This window comes from Oratosquilla oratoria, chromosome 9, assembly GCF_046742065.1.
Source record: "Oratosquilla oratoria isolate Oo_2021 chromosome 9, ASM4674206v1, whole genome shotgun sequence".
NCBI classification, from domain to species: domain Eukaryota; kingdom Metazoa; phylum Arthropoda; class Malacostraca; order Stomatopoda; family Squillidae; genus Oratosquilla; species Oratosquilla oratoria.
Window position 1 is genome coordinate 77,309,203 of NC_134785.1, and position 20,409 is coordinate 77,329,611.

General features: G+C 39.9%; 1 protein-coding gene across 9 annotated transcripts in view; it reads right to left on the minus strand.

Moving 5' to 3' along the window:
* Window positions 1–1,070: 1,070 nt before the first annotated feature.
* LOC143028620 (uncharacterized) overlaps window positions 1,071–20,409 on the minus strand; it is a 61,398-nt gene continuing 42,059 nt past the window's right edge. For 8 of the 9 annotated variants that reach the window (XM_076191006.1, XM_076191002.1, XM_076191000.1 and 5 more), the window contains exons 4-10: window positions 19,244–19,973; window positions 16,871–17,042; window positions 8,721–8,864; window positions 8,376–8,504; window positions 6,830–7,010; window positions 6,446–6,561; window positions 1,071–4,969 (exon numbers count right to left, since the gene is read on the minus strand). In XM_076191006.1, the coding sequence (XP_076047121.1) occupies window positions 4,776–4,969; window positions 6,446–6,561; window positions 6,830–7,010; window positions 8,376–8,504; window positions 8,721–8,864; window positions 16,871–17,042; window positions 19,244–19,973 (1,666 nt within the window). In that variant the 3' untranslated portion in view covers window positions 1,071–4,775. The remainder of the gene's footprint in view (window positions 4,970–6,445; window positions 6,562–6,829; window positions 7,011–8,375; window positions 8,505–8,720; window positions 8,865–16,870; window positions 17,043–19,243; window positions 19,974–20,409) is intronic. The other variant, XM_076190999.1, reaches the window with a different exon arrangement.

Genomic DNA, 20,409 nt, shown 5'->3' on the forward strand with positions numbered 1-20,409 from the left:
CCATTTCCTATAGCTTTCTTACACACCTTACCACAAAAATCTGATCTATGCAACCCCTACCTCTCCTAAACCCACAGTTCCTCACCAATTACTCCCTGTGCCTCTCCTAATCCTCTCAATCAAGACCCTCCCATAAGCCTTCCCAACTATACTTTACATGCTGATCCCTTTGAAACTATTACACTTACACTTGTCCCCTTTTCCCTTGTAAAGTGGAACTATACTGGCACTCCTCCAGCACTCTACCCCCTCTTAAACATACATTAAATAACCTTACCATCAAGTCCACCATCACTGTACCTCCTTTTTTCAGACATTCTGCATGGCATCCATCCAGACCAGGTGCCTTACCTGCTCTCCATTTTAACAGCTGCCTTCACTTGATCTTTGTTTCTCCTCCATTTTCCTCACTCATCAGTCATTTTCTTTGCGCTTCCCACTGCAACTACCTTTCCCTCCCTATCCTCCTTCACATTTAGCAACTAAAATACTCTGCTCACCTTCCTCTCACTGCCTTCTCTTTCATTATCAACTCTCCATCTGCACATTTTACCTTTTCTTCTCTACTTGATTTCCCTCCTCTTCCTTTCCTAATTTCTTCCCAAAACACAGTGAAGGATTTAAATAAATTGAGAATAAGAAGTCAATTCATTGCATATGAAATGTATGAAGAAATTAGAGGCACTGGACTGATCATTGAAAGAACAGAAAATGGTGGCAAAATCAGTGTTAAAGTAATAAAAAAAAAATAGATAAAATCAACAAGATCTGTTTTAGGACAAGAGGGTCACAGGAACAAGTTGAAGGATGAATGAAATATTTGCTTTCCGTACAGATGCATCACTTCCTGGAAGATGACGTTTCTTCAAGTAACTTACAGCTTGAACCACTGGCGATGGCTGGGGCCTATGGGTCTCCTAAAGTGAGAACCAAGGCTATGTACTGATTGATCACAACATGCTATCACTCATGACCCACCCTTACCTCCCATAAGCCATTCACTTCATTTGTCTGCCACAGGCAAAGCTGCTGAGCAGACATTTTTGGTAAAAGATGCATAATACTACAAGTAGGACTGCATTATTGTATTTTTTGTTTTGGCTCGTCCCCAACCCTCACAGCAACTTACAAGTTACACTCATTTGATCTTAAGTTTAATCCATCAAATTTTTCACTCAACAAAAATAATTGTTTGAAAGGACAGTTAATAATATTTGCTATATTACTTATGCCAATAAATCAAGATGACTATGAAAAAAAGAGCCAATTAAATAAGATCCAGGAAATAATGGGAAATATCAGTAATGTCAACATTTCTAGCTTGATACTACTTCAACAAAAGGAGAAAAATATATATACAATATCTCGATACAAATAATTCATTATGCAAGTTTACTGAGATAATGTACATAAAACTTCCATTTCTGAACCCAGGACCTGTCTGTACACTTAATGCTATCTACTCATACACCAATCACACAAACTTTTATGCATTCACTTACAAAAAATGTTACATTCAAAATATTTGAGAACAAACAAAAAATACTTACCATTCAGGTAACACAAGATTTTTTTATAATTTATTAGTCTACTATTTAAATTGTATTATGTAAGAATTAAAATTATGACTCAATTTTCTGTATCATAGGAACATGTTGAAACAAAGGACTTAATTAAAACAACACCTACAACTTCAGATGAATAAAAGTTTAACAAAAACTATGAATCTATAACAACGTTTGAAAAAATAAAACGAGAAAACTAAAAGAAAAGAAAAAATAGGAGTTTCTTCATGAACTGCTCTACCCCTTAAGTCCAGCGACACACTTCAGACTGTTCTGGCCAATGCTAAACGATTTCATTCAGCCGAGATAAACAAAGCTGGGTACCTGAAGGTTATGATCCTTTATCCTTCATACCAAAGAGAACCATCTCCCCGTAGTTTGTCCTGAAGACTAATGAACACCTTTGCCCTATTTAGAGGTTCATCTCCAATATTCAGTCTCTGCAATGGGCCCATGATCTCGACTATTTCTGTTGCACTCAAATACAACCCTTCTCCTATTTGTCAATGACCTGAAAATCCCGCATTACTACAACACATACAGCAGTCCAGCATTTCTTTCCTCGGATCTCTGGGACGGCCAAAGGACAGTGACCGACTACCGTTTGGTTGCAAGTTTCCAATGAAAATGAAGGCAACAGTTGTTCAGTTGTCGAGTACATTCAGGGAAAAATTGACTTGGTTGATCAAGACTCCCTCTGGTTTCACACATTTCCTTCAACTGAACAATTGTGCAGCATAGGCCAGAACAAAGTCTGCAAAGAGTATCATTGCAGCAGTGCCCATATATTACCCACACATTTCACCTATGACAGTTGGTGAAAATAAGTGCACATGTGCAGGTGCACACTTGGCTTTGCAAACACTTGTATTGTGCATCAGCAATTTTGAGCTTCTTGCATGTCTGTCACAGCCACAAATATAACTGTAAATAGCTGACAGAATGTAATTAACCCTTTAGCATCTATATTTGACTTATTCTGGCAGTTGACGGAAACCTCTGTTAATGTCAGTTAAATCTACCTCCGTCGACCCTTTGGGGTCTATATTGAACTTATGCTTATCCTGGCTGGTGCCAAGTAATTCTATCTGGCTGAGGATAACCTCTGCAAACATCAAAGGATTAAGTGCATATGTACTTGATACAAGTGAGGTGAGAGATATATTAATATATATTATGTGAGGTGTGTTGTGGTGAGGCAAATGAGAGATTAGAGTAGTGTATCAAGGTAATTTAAGGCAAGCTGGTGTAATGAACTTTTCTTGGTCGGGCGAGATGCCTTGCAGTGTGCACATGGGAGGTGACGAAAAGTGAAGTGTGGTAATCGGATGTGATGTGATGAGATGTATCACATGGTAATGTAAGGTGCAACATGGTGAGAAGAGGTAAGGTGAAGTGTGGTGAAGAGATGAAGCCAAGTCAAGTAAAGCAAAAGGATGTAAAGTATGGAGAGGTCAGGTGGAATATGGTGAAGTAAGGTATGCTGTGGAGAGGCCTGGTGTTAAGTGGAGAAGCATGGTGCTTTGTAGAGTGGCTTGATGTGGTGTGGAGAAGCAAGGTGCATTTTTGAGTGAATAGGTGCAGCATGTAGAGGAAAGCTGGAGTGTGGCGAGGCGAGATGAAGCGTATGAAATAAACGAGGTACGCAAGACGGATACGTTAACAACATTAATGGACGAGTCTGCCCTAAAATGACACTAAATACCCAAGCAATTGAAATACTCGTACATTCAATAAAGGCCACTTCTTAAACTCACCCTCAAAAAGAAAGAAAGAAAAAGGAAAAAAAAAAAAAAAAGTCTTGTGTTGGAGGACTTTTGTCAACTGATTGCGAACAAAATTTCCAAAAATGTGTTCATTGAGAAATGCTGACTGCTCTTTAATACTAAAGAACATCTCAGCATTATGGCTGGCTATCCCCAAAGAAAATTCTATTTGAACAAAAATAATACTAAAGACCTTCAACTTTATATAAACTTCACTTTTTCAACAATAGCATTTAAGTCTTTCTGCACTATGACTGTAAATGATTGTATGTATGTGATGTGTGAGTGTGTATGTGTGTATGCATATTACATCAATGTACACATCAAATGTGCATACATTTATGCAAGTTAATATTTAAAAACTGCAGACTTGTCCACTTGTGAATATATCAAATAAATACAAAAGACAATCATAATACTGTACAATGACAATACATATATTCTACTCATAAGTTTAGGCTACATCAGATCAGAATAAATGCATCGTCATCTTTATTTCAGCAAAATCAGTATATAATGTTAACCAATTGCTAATTGATTGTATATAATCTACAATAACCAACACTTATACATGCATAAACACGCACACCTATGCATACACTCGGTACCATACATACATACATGTACACACACACACACATAATAGTCATTATGTGTGCAAGGAATCTATATAAAAGCATTTCACAAAATGCTCACTGTCCTGTGATCATCACACTCCCCTCACCCAATTAAAATCTCAAATTTCATCTTCCATTTTTTTCCTCACACTCCAGGTGGTGCAATGCATCATCTACAGTTGTGCCAACTTGCTGAGGAAACCCACAATGCTTTCCTATTCTTAATATCATACTGGGCAAAAAGAAAAAGAAATCCTTTAATTCTTAACACCCGCATTGAGCAATTAAAATACACAAGGAAAATGATAGGCTCTTTTCTAATATATTGGTCCTTTCAGTACTCTACCACTTCCCCCCCTCTTCCCCACTCTACATAAAAACTTCCTCCCTTAGTACCCGGCTGTGACACATTCCTGTACATGCACCGGCAAACTGCTCACTTTTCCTAAATCCTCATAGGATTGCAGCAGGAACTGATAAGCATTTACAGCCAATACAATCCTCCTCTCTTTAATACAAAGGTTTCAAATCTGTTATGTGATGTGCATCAAACAATATGGCTGACTTATCAGGTTGGGAATATAATATCCCACATGGGAACACACTATTCCAACTGGAGTACACTATTCTGAATAGGAATAAACTTTTCCAGGTGGGAATGCACTATTCCAAGTGGGAATACACTATTCCTGGTGGGAATATGCTATTCCTGATAGGAACACATTATTCCAGGAGGGAATACACTATTCCAGGTGGGAACGCGCAACTCCAGTAGGGAATCCGCAATTCCAAACAATTGTTCCTTAATCATAATGCAGGTCTTCTGCTCATTCGGTGGTCTTCTTTTCTGGTTTCTTTATATGAACTATTTTCTTCTCTGGGTTGAGATCCTCTGGAAGGATACTATTGAGGTCCTTGTCTTTACTTATTCTTGTGTAGCTGCTTGTGAAAACATTCTTCACGTGTTCAAACACTTCTTCGTCGTACACTGACCTGGCCGTATTTGTAAGATCAAAGGGCTCTGAAAATGTCAAAACGAAGTTATTACAAATGGTCAAGGTAATATACAAGAGAAAGAAAAATGTAGAGAGAATACATTTAACTCACACCTGGTATCTACTGCAATAAATTTTTGAGGTGGGGAGGGGAGAGAGAGAGAGAGAGAGAGAGAGAGAGAGGGGAGAGAGAGAGAGGGGAGAGAGAGGGGGGAGAGAGAGGGGGAGGGAGAGAGAGAGACAGGAGAAGGGGAGAGAGAGAGAGAGATAAGGGGAAGGGGGAAGGAGAGAGAAGGGGAGGGGAGAGAGAGAGGGAGAGGGGGGAGAGAGGGAGGGGGAGAGGGGGGAGAGAGGGAGGGGGAGAGGGGGGAGAGGGAGGGGGGAGAGAGGGAGGGGGAGAGAGAGTGAGGGGGAGAGGGGGGAGAGTGAGGGGAGAGAGAGGGGGAGAGGGAGGGGGAGAGATGGGGAGAGGGAAGGGGAGAGAGGGGGAGAGGGAGAGGGGAGAGAGGGGGAGAGGGGGAGGGAGGGGAGAGGGGAGAGGGAGGGAGAGGGGAGAGGGAGGGAGAGGGGAGAGGGAGGGAGGGAGAGGGAGAGGGGAGAGGGAGGGAGAGGGAGGGAGGTAGGGAGAGAGGGAGGGAGGGAGGGAGGGAGGGAGGGAGGGAGGGAGGGAGGGAGGGAGGGAGGGAGGGAGGGAGAGAAGAGAGAGAGAGAGAAAATAAATAAATAAATAAAATAAAGTACATACATATACATATACCAAGGCCCTTTCCCCCTTACAAGGGAGGTAGCCAAAAAGGAAAAGGCTTAAATCATTCCCACCCATTCCATCCCTGAATACACTCCACACCCCTCCACCCTCCCTCTCATCTTAGCACCTCCTAGATGACGGGTCATCCCTGCACCTTGTCCACTGCCCTGGGTCAGAAGCAGTGCCGCAAGACACAACACATCCACAGGAAGGCCGCCTCATTACATCGCCGACCCCCCATGCATAAAGGAGAAGACGGGGAGAAATCCCTTCGGGGTGCGTCAAAAACTGCTCACACATACTACCTCACCCCCCATTCCCCCGCCCATTCCACCTCATGCATCAAATAAAGTAAAATAAAATAAAATAAAAAAAAAATCCCCCTCATACATTCAAGAAATTTAAGAGTATAGAAGAAGATCCCTTCATGCTATATAAATTTCCTCATCCATTTACAATCACTCTCCATTTACTCCTTTCTTTTGCATTCTTGCCTGGCAGACATTTCTCTTTACCCCATCCATCCACCTATTATATGCAAAAACATCTTAAGTGCCTGAATATGTTGGCAAAGTAGTCAAAGAACCCATTTACTCCTTTCTTTTGCACTCTTGCCTGGCAGACATTCCTCTTTACCCCATCCATCCACCTCATCCCCCCCCCCCTACTAAACAGGATCATATGCACATGTACATCTATATACCAAGGGCATCTTCCCTTTATAAAGTGAGGTAGCCAAGTCATGTACACTGACCTTCAATACAGAGGTACTTCCACATACGGGAGTCGTTTTTGCGAGTTTTGACAAATCTGCACTTCTGGGTAGGTAACGTGCCACCTGTTCTTATTGACATGGTGTCCTCACAAAATCTGTAACAATAAAACATTTCCATTAATTAATCACCACACAATAGAGGGGAATACAATCATCTGTCTGTGGTACAACAGTCAGAAACCTTTATGAATAAATGCATGAATATACCCACATTTTTATCTCCTAGCAAAGGGAGAAAGAAAGGAAAAAGAGAACACACATGTACAGACACACACTGAAGCCAAGGTTTGGAAACAACAGCTATTCCTCAATCTTACGCATCACCTTCAACACCTATTATATCCAAAGACGTCTTAAAAGTACCTGAATATGTTGGCAAAGTAGTCAAAGAACCCAACAAACAGTTGACCCAAGGTATCCTTGTTGTTGGACACGAATTTGGGCAGTGGTTGAATAATGGGCTCGTTGAGCATGGGGGTATGGCTGCGGAATCTCTCAGGAAACACTTGCTGCAGACACGGTAAAACAGGAGGGCTCACACCACCTATGGAATAAATACATCTCATTAGTCAACCTTTACAACCTCTTAATCTGGCAGGCAAGGGAGGGAGACAAGGAAGAGGGAGAGGGAAGGGAAGTTAGAATGATGGGAAGAGGGGGGTAGGGTGATGGTCAAGGGGAAGAGAGGAACACAAGAAAAAGAGGAAAGAAAAAAGGGAGAAGAGTGGAATGGGAGTGATTGAAAGTACCAATAGGACTTTATTGGATTTGAACCAAGTTGTTTTATTTATACACATATATATGAAATGGGTGGGAGTGGGTGCATGCTTTTCGACTTGGCTACATCCTGTATGTGGGGGAAAAGACCTTTTGTATGCGTGTGTGTATTTACCTAGTTGTATTTTATGGGAGGAGAGCTATGCTTGCAGTGACCCGCTTCTGTATCTTTCAGCATCCAGTTTGATCTTAAATTCTTGTATAGTTTTTGCACTCACTGTTTCCTCATTCAGTTTGTTCCAGATATCTATCACTCTGTGTGGGAAGCTATTCTTTTTCAGATCTCTTCTGTAACTATCTTTTTTAAGTTTCTTTTCATGTCCTCGTTTTTCTCCTATCCCACTTTAGTAAGTCATCTCTATCAAGGACTTCCATCTATTTCATAATTCTGTAGATGGTTAGCAGGTCTCCTCTTTCTCTCCTTTGTTCCAGGGTTGGTAGTTGAGATTGTCCAATCTTTGTTTGTATGTCAATTTGGAGAATGTTGGTGCCATCTTTGTCATTGCTCTTTGAATTCTTTCTAATTTATGTTCTTTTTAGTACTAGGATGTCCATAGTGTCGCAGCATACTCCAATTTTGGTCTTGTCAATTTAACTAATATTTTCTTTACCATTTCTTCATCCATGTAGTCAAATGCCACTTTCATTGATCTTAACAAGTTGAAAGTTTCTCTGACTAATTTGTTCATATGTTTGTCTAGTGCCATGTCACTGGTGATAATTACTCCTAGGTCCCTTTCCGAATTGACTTTTTTAACTTCTTTTGTACCAGTTTTATATTGTCTCGATATTCTATTTTCGCTTTTTCCAAATTCTATTATACTACATTTCTTGATGTGCGTGTGCATTTACCTAGTTGTATTATACGGGAAGGGGAGCTATGCCCATGTGTGTGCGTGATTCACCATGGTCTTGGATCATGTGTTGGACTCATGATCAACAGTTATTAACCTCCCAGATGAGAGCTCAGGGTTCGTATGACCAATCTATGGGTAGAGTGGTGAGAGAGAGTGAGTGAGTGAGTGAGTGAGTGAGTGAGTGTGTGTGTGTGTGTGTGTGTGTGTGTGTGTGTGTGTGTGTGTGTGTGAAAAAAAAACTCTAAATGTTTTTGACACAACAATAAATTACTTACACTGTAGGAAATGAATGACCATCAGGACCAGTGAGTACGAGGATATCGTCATATCTTTGGCATTGTTTATTTCATGGTATTGTGCCCAAAGCTTCACCACCAGCACCAAAGGACGCACTCGCCAGTCCACTGAAAAATAAATTTTTTACTTGAAATACAAAACTCAACGACAAATATAGATGGCATCACCCACCTGTTTTTATTCTTCATTTTCTATTCACCTTGTTATTTATTTGCTTTTTAATTCAGAGGCATGAAGAGCCAGCCCTCAATGAGGAGGACTTTGCAACTCCTGCAGGTGAGGACGTGTGTGATGCAGGTTAAATCCTGTTAAACATTACTTACATTGTGAGTATGAGTTGAGAAGGTGGGTGTTCCGGATGCCCACAGAGTTGTTGCAGTTAAGGTCAACCTCCACACGGGTATTATAATCACGGAACTTTAAAATGGGAACTTTGGCTCTTATTAACTCCATCTTTTGGATGAAAGCTGAAACAAACAACATCACATTAGGTACATATATACATATACCACGGCTTTTCCCCCTTACAAGGGAGGTAGCCAAAGAGGAAAAGGCATAAAATCATTTCCACACATTCCATCCCTGAATACACTCCACACCCCTCCACCCTCCCTCTTATCTTAGTACCTCCTGGATGACAGGTCATCCCTGTACCTTGTCCAATGCCCTGGGTCAGAAGCAGTGTCGCAAGACACAGCACATCCACAGCAAGGCCGCTTCATTAAATCGGCGACCCACCCTCTCCGTCCCCCCATTGCATCACATTAAGTAATTATAAAAAAAAAATCTCGATGTCGAGTTTTAGAAATATTTCAAGCAAATATTCAATCTAAATGGAGTTTCACCTTTGGTGCACAAAACTGACAAGAGGATAGAGACAGACAAACATACATACACACACACATATATATATATATATATATATATATATATATATATATATATATATATATATATATATATATTTATATATATATATATATATATATATATATATATATATATATATATATATATATATATATATATATATACACAGAGGCCGCGTAAAGTTTGGGCGCAAAATTATAGGCGCCCCAACTTTCCCCTAAACTCAAAACATGCGAAAAATAAAACTTTTCGCTATTTTTCAATGCTAGCGTTTGTACCCGTATTTAGCCGAGACAATACACACTATTTGGCAACTCTGTTTAGGTGCACTCGATGTCACATGGAGTCAGTTTCTAAACATCTCTCACGGAGAGTACTTTTTTTTTTGCGGTGGTCTCTGTTTTTGTGCCTTGATATCTCCGTAATGGGAAGTGGTAAAAAGCTGGAAAGAGACACAGTTGTTACAATCATAACCCTCTATAAGGAGGGTTATAAGTGTAAAGATATTGCTACTCGTGTGGGAATTGGAGTGCGTCAAGTGCAAAAGTGGACCAAGAAATTTCGAGACGAAGGAAGTGACATCATTCGTACTCCAAAGCATCACTCTGGTCGGCCAAGGAAGATATCAAATCGTACTTGTACGGTTCTAACTGCCTCCTACGGTTATTAGGAGGCAGTTAGAACCCTACAAGTACAATTTGATATCTTCCTTGGCCGACCAGAGCGATGCTTTGGAGTACGAATGATGTCACTTCCTTCGTCTTGAAATTTCTTGGTCCACTGCATTTGACGCACTCCAATTCCCACACGAGTAGCAATATCTTTACACTTATAACCCTCCTTATAGAGGGTTATGATTGTAACAACTGTGTCTCTTTCCAGCTCTTTACCACTTCCCATTACGGAGATATCAAGGCACAAAAACAGAGACCACCGCAAAAAAAAGACTACTCTCCGTGAGAGATGTTTAGAAACTGACTCCATGTGACATCGAGTGCGCCTAAACAGAGTTGCCAAATAGTGTGTATTGTCTCGGCTAAATACGGGTACAAACGCTAGCATTGAAAAATAGCGAAAAGTTTGGGTGGAAAGTTGTATTTTTCGCATGTTTTGAGTTTAAGGGGAAAGTTGGGGTGCCTATAATTTTGCGCCCAAACTTTTCGCGGCTACTGTATATATATACATATATATATATATATATATATATATATATATATATATGTGTGTATATATATATATATATATATATATATATATATATATATATATATACAGACGATCCTCAACTTACGTTTTAGTTACGTTCCGAACGGCCGAACGTAAGTTGAAAATGAACGTAAGTTGTTACTTTACTATACATCGGTAAATTCTATTACCGTATCTTATAAAACACCCCTAAATCATTAATTAAACGCATAACATTGTAAAATAATAACATTAATTTCAAATAGATTAAATTCATGCAACATAAATTGAGATGGTGGAGGAGGGGGAGGAGGAGGCAAGGTATTTTCAGTTTGTCATCTGCGCAATGTAAACAATGGACGCAGCATCGTGCGCAAGTATCGTTTGAACTACGGAGAGCGCGGTAAACTAAAAAATTCATTAAAAAAAAAAAAAATTACAATTTTTTTTTTACCGTCAGTTCAAACGTAAAATCGAAAAAACGTAAAACGAATGAATGTAAGTAGAGGAGCGTCTGTATATACAGTCGAACCTCGAAAGCCCGGACTAATTGGGGGGAAGGGCGGTCCAGTCATGCCAAAATCCGGTCATCGAAAATGTCACCCTAACACCCATAGATTTTCGTAGCGGTATACGTATAGGTAATGTATATGGCATAGAAACACATAAGAACAATACTCTAACACTGTAATAATAACAATACTGTAATAATAATACTATAATACTAATAATTCTGTAATAATAACTGTAATACAGGCATGTAAATGTACTGTACATACAGTGTACTGTACTGTATTTTTTATTACGTACACTGTAAATATCGGAAGGTATGCACGCGGGACAGTGGTGGCGGCCAGGGTTGCCGCGTTTTCTACACTGCCGTGTAGAATGGGAGTGTTGCCATACCGGGGCATACATTTTTCTCGGGTGTGTGCAGACTTTCATAGCAAGATATACTTGTCAAACTTTGACAAAATGGTGGTTCTAGTTCTTTTATTCTTGAATTTATATAAGGCCCCCATGCCCTAACATATTCAGTAAGATATAATTTTTTTTATATTATTTTCGCTAAAAGAAAGCTGAAACTTTAGCGTAGAATTTTTTTCTACACCGTAAAAATGTATCTTTTGGGGTATAATATTTTATAAGTAACACAATTACCAATAAAAGTCATATTTTGATGTACCATTTATTATTTGATAACTAGTTCTATGATTTTTAAACAAAAGTTTGAGTTTTTGAAAGTTCTTAACAGCCAGCTTATATGTAGAAAAAAATTCCTCATGTCCTTGTGCAGTTGCCACATGCCGCTATTTTACTACATTTTGGTACAAAATTCTACTAAATGGCAGCCCTGGTGCCAAAAGAAAGCTGAAACTTTAGCGTAGAATTTTTTTCTACACCGTAAAAACGTATCTTTTGGGGTATAATATTTTATAAGTAACAATTACAAATAAAAGTCATATTTTGATGTACCATTCATTATTTGATAACTATGATTTTTAAACAAAAGTTTGAGTTTTTTAATGTTTTTAACAGCCCGTTATGTAGAAAAAATTTCCTTATGTCCTTGTGCAGTTGTCACATGCCGCTATTTTACTACGTTTTGGTACAAAATTCTACGAAACAGCAGCCCTGGTGGCGGCTTGACTGGGCCGGGTTTGAGTACAAGTGTACGGCCATTGCTGCCACCTACCGGACAAATAGGGAACTTTGCTTGAAAAGTCCGGCCTTTGTTCATTTCGACCGGTCATACGAGGGTCCGGGCTTTCGAGGTTCGATTGTGTATATATATATATATATATATATATATATATATATATATGCTAATAAGAACACGGTATGGCAACACTCCCATTCTACACGGCAGTGTAGAAAACGCGGCAACCCTGGCCGCCACCACTGTCCCGCGTGCATACCTTCCGATATTTACAGTGTACGTAATAAAAAATACAGTACAGTACACTGTATGTACAGTACAATTGCATATATATATATGCGTATATATATATATATATATATATATATATATATACACACACACACATATATACACACCCTTACAAGGTAGGTTGCCAAATAAAGGCATAAAATCCACTCCCACCCATTTCATCCCCACATACTCCACTCCCATTCACCCCCCTCCCTCCCTCCCTCTTATCTTGGTCCAATGCCCTTGGTCAGAAGCAATGTATCAAGACACAGCACATCCATGGCAAGGCAACATCATTTAATTGGCAACCTCCCCATCCATCCCCTCATGCAGAAAAAGAAAAGACAGAATTTCCTTCAGGCTGAATCAAAAATATCATTCATACATACTCCCTCACCCCCATCCCCTACCCACTACCTTCCATGCATCTCAACACCATCCATACACAATCATTCTACAATCACTCCAATCTTCTGTCTTCTCCCTTCCTCAACAGACATTCCATTCTTTACCAATGCTCCTTTTACCTCATCCATCCATCTCATCCTTGGTCGCCCCCTCATGTTCACTCCTTCCATCTCGGCCTTCCACACCTCTTTTACTAATCTTTCTTCACCCGCTTTTTCCATATGACCAAACCATCCCAACACAATTTCATCAACCCTATCTCCCAACTCCCCTTCCACCACCACTCTCCTCATCACCTCATTTCTCACTCTATCCAGCCTAGTAACCCATACCACTTTTAAGGCATTTCATCCCAAACACATTCAAACTCCTCTTATTTTCCAGGTTTCTACCCCATACAGTGTTGTCAGCATAATTACTCCTTCATACAATCTCCTCATGGCATCCATTCCAATATTTTTTCTTCTCATTATACTTTTTAATCCCCCAAGGTATTTACTTGCTTCTCTTGATCTACATTCTCCTCCCTTTCCTGCCACATTCACACCCAAGTATCTAAAGCCACACACACACACACATATGCACACACCTATAAGGGCCATTTACCTCACCTTACATATGGGTGGCAAAATCAATTAACACACCTATGTCATACACAAAAACAAGTCAACCACCCTTCTCATTTCAACCCTATATCACTGAAAGACATTCCTTTGTTATTTTAAACAATGTGAAGTATTTTCATGCAATTATTCTGTTAGTGGTCCCTTGAATATACAAATCTCCCCAAACTAGTAAATTCACATGTGCAAGAAACTTGTTTCTACCATTTCCTTGTGGTTAATGACATATTCAGCTGAAAACCCTCCAGGCCAGGGGAGTCGACCCTTGGCACACATGCAAAACAGAGTTCACCTTAATTTATATAAATATGTATCTATAATCACTGGAGTGAAATGTAGTAACATTTGTAAATCACAAAAATAACCCACAGTTGGAGTAAAAGAAAACTTGGAAAAACCTTTAACTTCTATATTTTGGCTACCAGCTGTAGCCCTCTTTCCTGAAGGGGGCTACAGCTGGTAGCTGAAATATAGAAGTTAATTTTCCCAATTTTTTTTTTTACTATGACTGGGTTGTGTGATATATCTATATATACAAATATATATATATATATATATATATATATATATATACATATATATATATATATATATATATATATATATATATATATATATGAAATAGGGTACGAGAATGTGGAGGTGAATCAATGAGAGAAGAAAAGGTAAAAGGTGCTGATGGCGAGATGATAATGGAAGAGATGGCAGTACGAAGTAGGGCAGAGTATTTTAGGGAATTGTTAAATGTGAAGGAGGATAGCGAGGGAAAGGTAGTTGCAGTGGGAAGTGCTAAGAAAATGAGTGATGAATGAGGAAAATGGAGAAGTAAGAAGAGGTGAAAGCAGTTATTAAAATGATGAGAGCAGGTAAGGCACCTGGGTTAGATGGGTATTATGTGGAGTGTCTAAAAATGTGAGGTATATTGATGGTGGACTGGAGGAGTGCATGTATAGTACTGCTTTACAAGGGAAAATGGGACAAACGAGTGTAGTAGTTTCAGAGGGATCAGTTTAATGAGTAGTTGGGAAGGTTTGTGGGAGGGTTTTGATTGAGAGGATTAGGAGAACTGGGAGTAATTGGTGAAGAACAGTGTGGGTTTAGGACAGGTAGGGGTTACATGTATCAGATTTTTGTGGCAAGGCAGATATGTGCAAAAGCTTTAGGAAAAGGTAAAAATGTTTTTTGGGACTTTTATGGATTTGGAAAAGGCTTATGACAGGGTAGACAGGAAGGTACTGTGGGAAGTATTGCAGATATATGGGATAGGAGGAAAGTTGTTATGAGCACAAGAGTTTTTATAGTAGAGCCTGTGTTAGAATTGGAAATGGAGAGAAAGTGGTTTGAAGTAAAGGGGACTTTGCCAGGGATGTGTCATGTCCCCATGGCTGTTCAGTTTATACATGGATGGGGTGGTGCATGATGTAAATGCAAGGGAATTGGAGATAGTTAAAGAAAATGTAGAAAAATGGGAGATAAGCCAGTTGTTTGCTGACAACATTGCACTTGTAGAAGGATCAGAGGAGGGATTAAGGAAGTTCGAGTTTGGGAAGGTGGGTGAAAGAAGAAAGTTGAAGACAAATGTAGGTAAATGTTGGGTTATGAGATGTACAAGGGGCAGCAAATTGGAAGCAAGTATTAAGGGAGAAAGATTGGAGGAAGTGCATAGCTTTAGATACTTGGGGACCAATGTGGTGGGAAAGGGAGGAGTGGAGGTAGAATGTAGATTGTGAGAAGTAAATGCCTTGGGTGATTAAAAAGTGTAACAAGAAATAGACATTTGGGAATAGATGCTAAGAGGAGATTGTATGAAGGGGTGATTGTGCTGACAGCACTGTATGGGGCAGAAACATGGAACATAAAAGAGTTTAAAGGTTTGAGATGAAATGCCTAAGAAGTATGGTTGGGGTTACTAGTCTGGATAGAGTGAGAAATGAGCAGAGGAGAATGGGGGTGGAAAGGGAGTTGGGAGATAGGGTTGATGAAAGTGTATTGGAATGGTTTGGAAACAGAAAGAACGAGCAAAGAAAGATTAGTAAAAGAGGTGTGGAAGGCAAAGATGGAGGGAGTGAACATGTGGGGGCAACCAAGGATGAGATGGATGGATGGGGTAAAGGGGCAGTGAGAAAGAGGGATGTCTGTTGAGGAAGAAAGGGAGAAGATAGAAGATAGGGATGAGTGGAGAATGGTTGTGTAGATTGAGAGAAGCAAGTGCATGCTTTGGATGATTAAAAATTGTAACGAGATGTATATATATTTGGGAATGATGCTAAGAGGAGACTGTATGATGTGGTCATGCTGACAGCACTGTATGTGGCAGAAACATGGAACATAAGGCAGGAAGAGTTTAAGTGTGTTTGAGATGAAATGTCTGAGAAGTAAGGTACAAGGTTGGATAGAGTGAGATAAGAGGTGAGGAGAGCTGGGGAGGGAAAAGAAAATGGGAGCTAGGGTTGATGAAAGAGTATTGGAATGGCTTGGACACATAGAAAGAATGAGTGAAGAAAGATTAGTAAAAGAGGTGTGGAGGCAGAGGTGGATGAATTGAACAAGAGGGGACGACCAAGGACATGATCGATGGATGGGGTTAAAAGGGACATTGAGCAAAGGGGAGGTCTATTGAGGAAGGAAGGGTGACGGCAGAAGATTGGGGTGAGTGGAGGATGGCTGTATATAGATGATACTGTGATGCATGGGAGTGGGTTAGGGAGTGGTTTGTGTTTATTATATTTTCACACAGCCCAAAGGGACTTCTCCCATCTTCAATGTTACCGCATGAGGGGATGGAGGGTCACTGATTAAATGAAGCTGCATTGCTGTGGATGTGCTCTGTCTTGCTACATTGCATCTAACCCAAGGTGATGGGCAAGATGCAGAGAAGACCAGTCATCCAGGAAGAGCCAAGATGAGAGGTAGGGAGGGGTGGTGAATGGCGATGAAATGTGTGGGAGTGGAATTATGCCTTACGACTTTGGGTACCTTCCTTGTAAGGGGGAAAAAGCCTTGGTATATGTATGTATATTTCTTTGTTGAAAATGTCAGCTTTTTCCACTCAACACTGGTTGCATCATATTTGAGAGTACTTATATGGATGCATCAGAATTTATGTGAAGTTGCCTTTTTCTTTTTGGCTACCCCCCGTGTAGGGGGAAAAAGCCTTTGGTATATGTATGTATGTATGCATACTTTAATGTGTGGATTAAGTGGTGTTACATATTTGTGGAAGAAAAAATGAATGGATAAAATAAATACATACATATACCAAGGATTTTTCCCCCTTACAAGGGAGGTAGCCAAAAAGGAAAAGGCATAAAATCATTTCCACCCATTCCATCCCTAAATACACTTCACACCCCTCCACCCTCCCTCTTATCTTAGCACCTCCTGGGAGAGGAGGGTAGGAAAAAAGAGGAATAGACATTGCTATTCGTCAGTTACACACCAGATGTGTACTTACTGTAGTGGCTCAACTCCCGCTGTAAAAGCCGAAGTACTGCTGTAGCCTCTGTTTTTTGGTCCAAGTCGCCTGGTGTGATCATGAGGCACATATCTACATCGCTCGTATCTGAGCCAAAGCCACTAAGGGAGGAACCCACTACGTACAATTGACACATAGTCGGAAACACGTTCTGAAATAAAAGTAACGTTTAAAAGACAATGACAGAACAAAATACAATTAGCCTTAGTTTCAAACTACACTGAATATTCCCCCAGATACTAATCTATGTTACAATTTAACCCATCAATGAGTGGTTTATTTTATACTTTATATTTGCTTTTAGTCAACCACAAGATCATCCTTGACAGACATTATGACATCTTGGAATGGATGTCATAATGTATCTGGTCTGTCCTTCAACTAAGTCTGAAAACCAGGATGAAATTTAAACCAAACTACAACCTAGGCATCCTATAAATGAAGGTGAAGAAAGGTACAAAACACTTGTAAATAATAGGCCATACCAAAACACCCTTGCACCTGGGACTGATGATGGATGCCTGCACAAGGTGGTCCTGTATCAGTCATCTTGCTGCTGCCCATCTTTGGTCTGTCAAATTTCCATTTAGAGATACAGCCCTGAGGACTGCATATGCTCTTCAAAATGGGGCAAGGATCTTTCTCTATCAATGCCAATTGCATTTCTTCCACCTTGCAAATATCATACTGGCAACATTCCCCTCCTGTTACATTCAGATGGTGATATACAGTCCCACACTATTATTATGCAGACAAAATCCAAAGCTTCTTCTTAAGAGTGATCTGTGAGATTGCCAAGATTGTTGCAAGCTGCTGTGGTTTCCAGTAAACAAAAGGTGAGGCAGCAACTGACTGACTAACCCTCCCACCATCAGCACTAAAAAAAAATTCTCACTGGAAAAATATATACAAGATCTTTAATTCACAAATTCACCAAATAACATCACACCCTTTCCCGCAAACATAACACACACCATGGAAAAGAAATGTATAATTTTCATGTGCTGTTCTACAGGGAAGATTTGGTTTACATGTGTATATAACATTGTGTGTAGTTTCTAGGGTATCTGTCTTCTTGATTGTAACGCTTCCTTTCCTGTCTCCTTCAAATTCCATGTCTTCACTCTATATCATGGACACAATTACTCCCTCATTCAATCTTCTCTTTACATTCATCCCCATATATCTTTCTCATAATACTAAATTCCATTCCCACCATTTACTTCGTTGAAAAAAAAAAAAAAAAAAAAACTCAAGATATATGACCAATAACAAAGAAAAATGCACACAAATACAATCAATCACTCAATCGATTGATCTGCTGTCCCAAGTGTCTCTTGCAAGAGACCCACAGCACTAAGGGTAAGCTTCCAGACTGACCCAAAGTCACTCAAGAAATATTGCATCGTTGGCTGGCTGGGTAAGGCAGTTTAAGGTTTGATGTCTGACAACAAATACAAGAAAACAAAATGTGGAGAATAAAAATATCAAATCCTAAAAAATTAACCAAAATCCTATCCATGAAGTCGAGAGAAATTATATATATACATATGATATATACGAGAGAGTTGTAATTTGAACACAAAACAAGATTCTTATCGTTAATGATAATTCTAATAACAATAATAAACAATGATTACAATATACCTACATACATAAGGATTTTTTCCCTTTATACTAGAGGTAGCAAAGTCAAAAGGCATGCACCCGCTCCTACACATTCCACTCCCATCCACCACCCTGGTTTCCCTCGCGGCAGCTCCTTGTGGATGATGATTATTATAATAATGATGATAATATGGTTTAACATCACAAACTCCTCCCATCGGAAGGCTAGAACAGTGCCCCTAATAGAAGACTTGGTTCGACTTCACCAGTGGCAGGATTCAAACTGCCATCCCCTCAACCTTCACCGCAAGTAACGATGCCCTAACATATAAAAATAACAATAATAAACATTGTTGCCTCAATTGAAAACCTACTGCTCCACAGCAACTGGCAAGTCCCTGGGTTCTCCCACATATCTCTCTGGGAAGAAACTATCCTATATTGGTGTGGTACTACATATCACCCACTGAAAGTAGGAAGGGAGCAGTCAGTGTTTGTCAACTCTCCATATCTGACAAGGTGTAAGAAATACAGTTGAAATTTTTAGAGATCCTTGGCCCAATCTGGAGATTAAGAGTTGGCCCCTCAAGGCTGTACCTCCTGATGGAGGTGCAGAGGTTGATGGGTTCTGAAATGGGCAGCTCCTCTGTCCATCTTGAAGGTCCACCACAAGCAAGTGCCTGTCACCGACCCCCCCATTATCATCTAATAACAGCAAATACATCAAAGTACCACAACACTCACCCTCACAATCTTATGTATTCTATCCTTTAGCTTGAACTTCTTCATAAAGGTTCTGTCTGTCTGCTGACTGGTTTGAAACCTGTCCCAGACCTGTTTTGAGAGTGAATCCCACTCTGTCCCGGGGAGAAGGTCCACTGGGGTGCCCACTACTTCACTTTTCCAGGGTTCCCCTGGCACATTGTCAATACTAAAATATCCAGCATCTTCACACAAGGCACTATTTTCGTCTCTGTCACTGTGATTGTTTCCACCACCATTTCTACTTTGATTTCTGTTTTTTATGTAAGATGGGTGCTGGCTCTGGTTATAGTGGTTCCTGTAGTTATTATGATACCTATTACGATTGTAGCTATTGTTATAATCACTGCCACCATGTCTGTAGTTGTAGTCAATATGACAGTTCTGAATGTAGCCTTTCTCATACTTCCTTCCTTGGAAATAATTATTGGGTCCTTCCCCTGGATGGGAACGATTGTGAGTGTAGTTAATGTAGGGAGCATTCCCTCCTTTGTACTGGTAATTCTTGTAGCCATTTCCACCACTGTTGTTGCAGGTGTTGTTATAGTAGTTGTGGTTGTTGCCACCATTGTTGTTATAGCGTCTCTTGTGGCATGGGTTGCGGTATGAGCCTTGCGAGCTGACACTGCAAGCTCCGGGGGACTGACTACGGGACTCCCTCTGGCGCTGACCATTGCAAGGCACCTCCAGATGTCGTCTGAGAACCAAAACGCTGTTTAGATTACAGGATGTAGTAGTAAGATCAATCTCAGGAGTTCTAACTTTCTTATTTCCCAATTACAAAATTTTGTCATACAATCACTAACTGCAAGGCCCCCATTGCATTTTCATCTTACAACTTTTAATAATGCATTACTTCTATACACTTGACATCCTCTACAATTACCAGCAAAACAGAATGCTATTCCAGATGAAAACTTAAAAGCATTGTAAAATGTTTCAAATAAACAAAATTATAAAGTTAAATCATGCTCTTTTTTAACTACAGACATAACACGAATCAAAATCACCTACATAATTTTATCTTCCCTTGCAGTTTTACAACATCTTTGATGTGGAATCTGGGATTCATAACTGATATTGTAAAATATCTACCTAAAACATTTTCCATACATACAAATGGATGTTAACACAACCCCCTTACATTT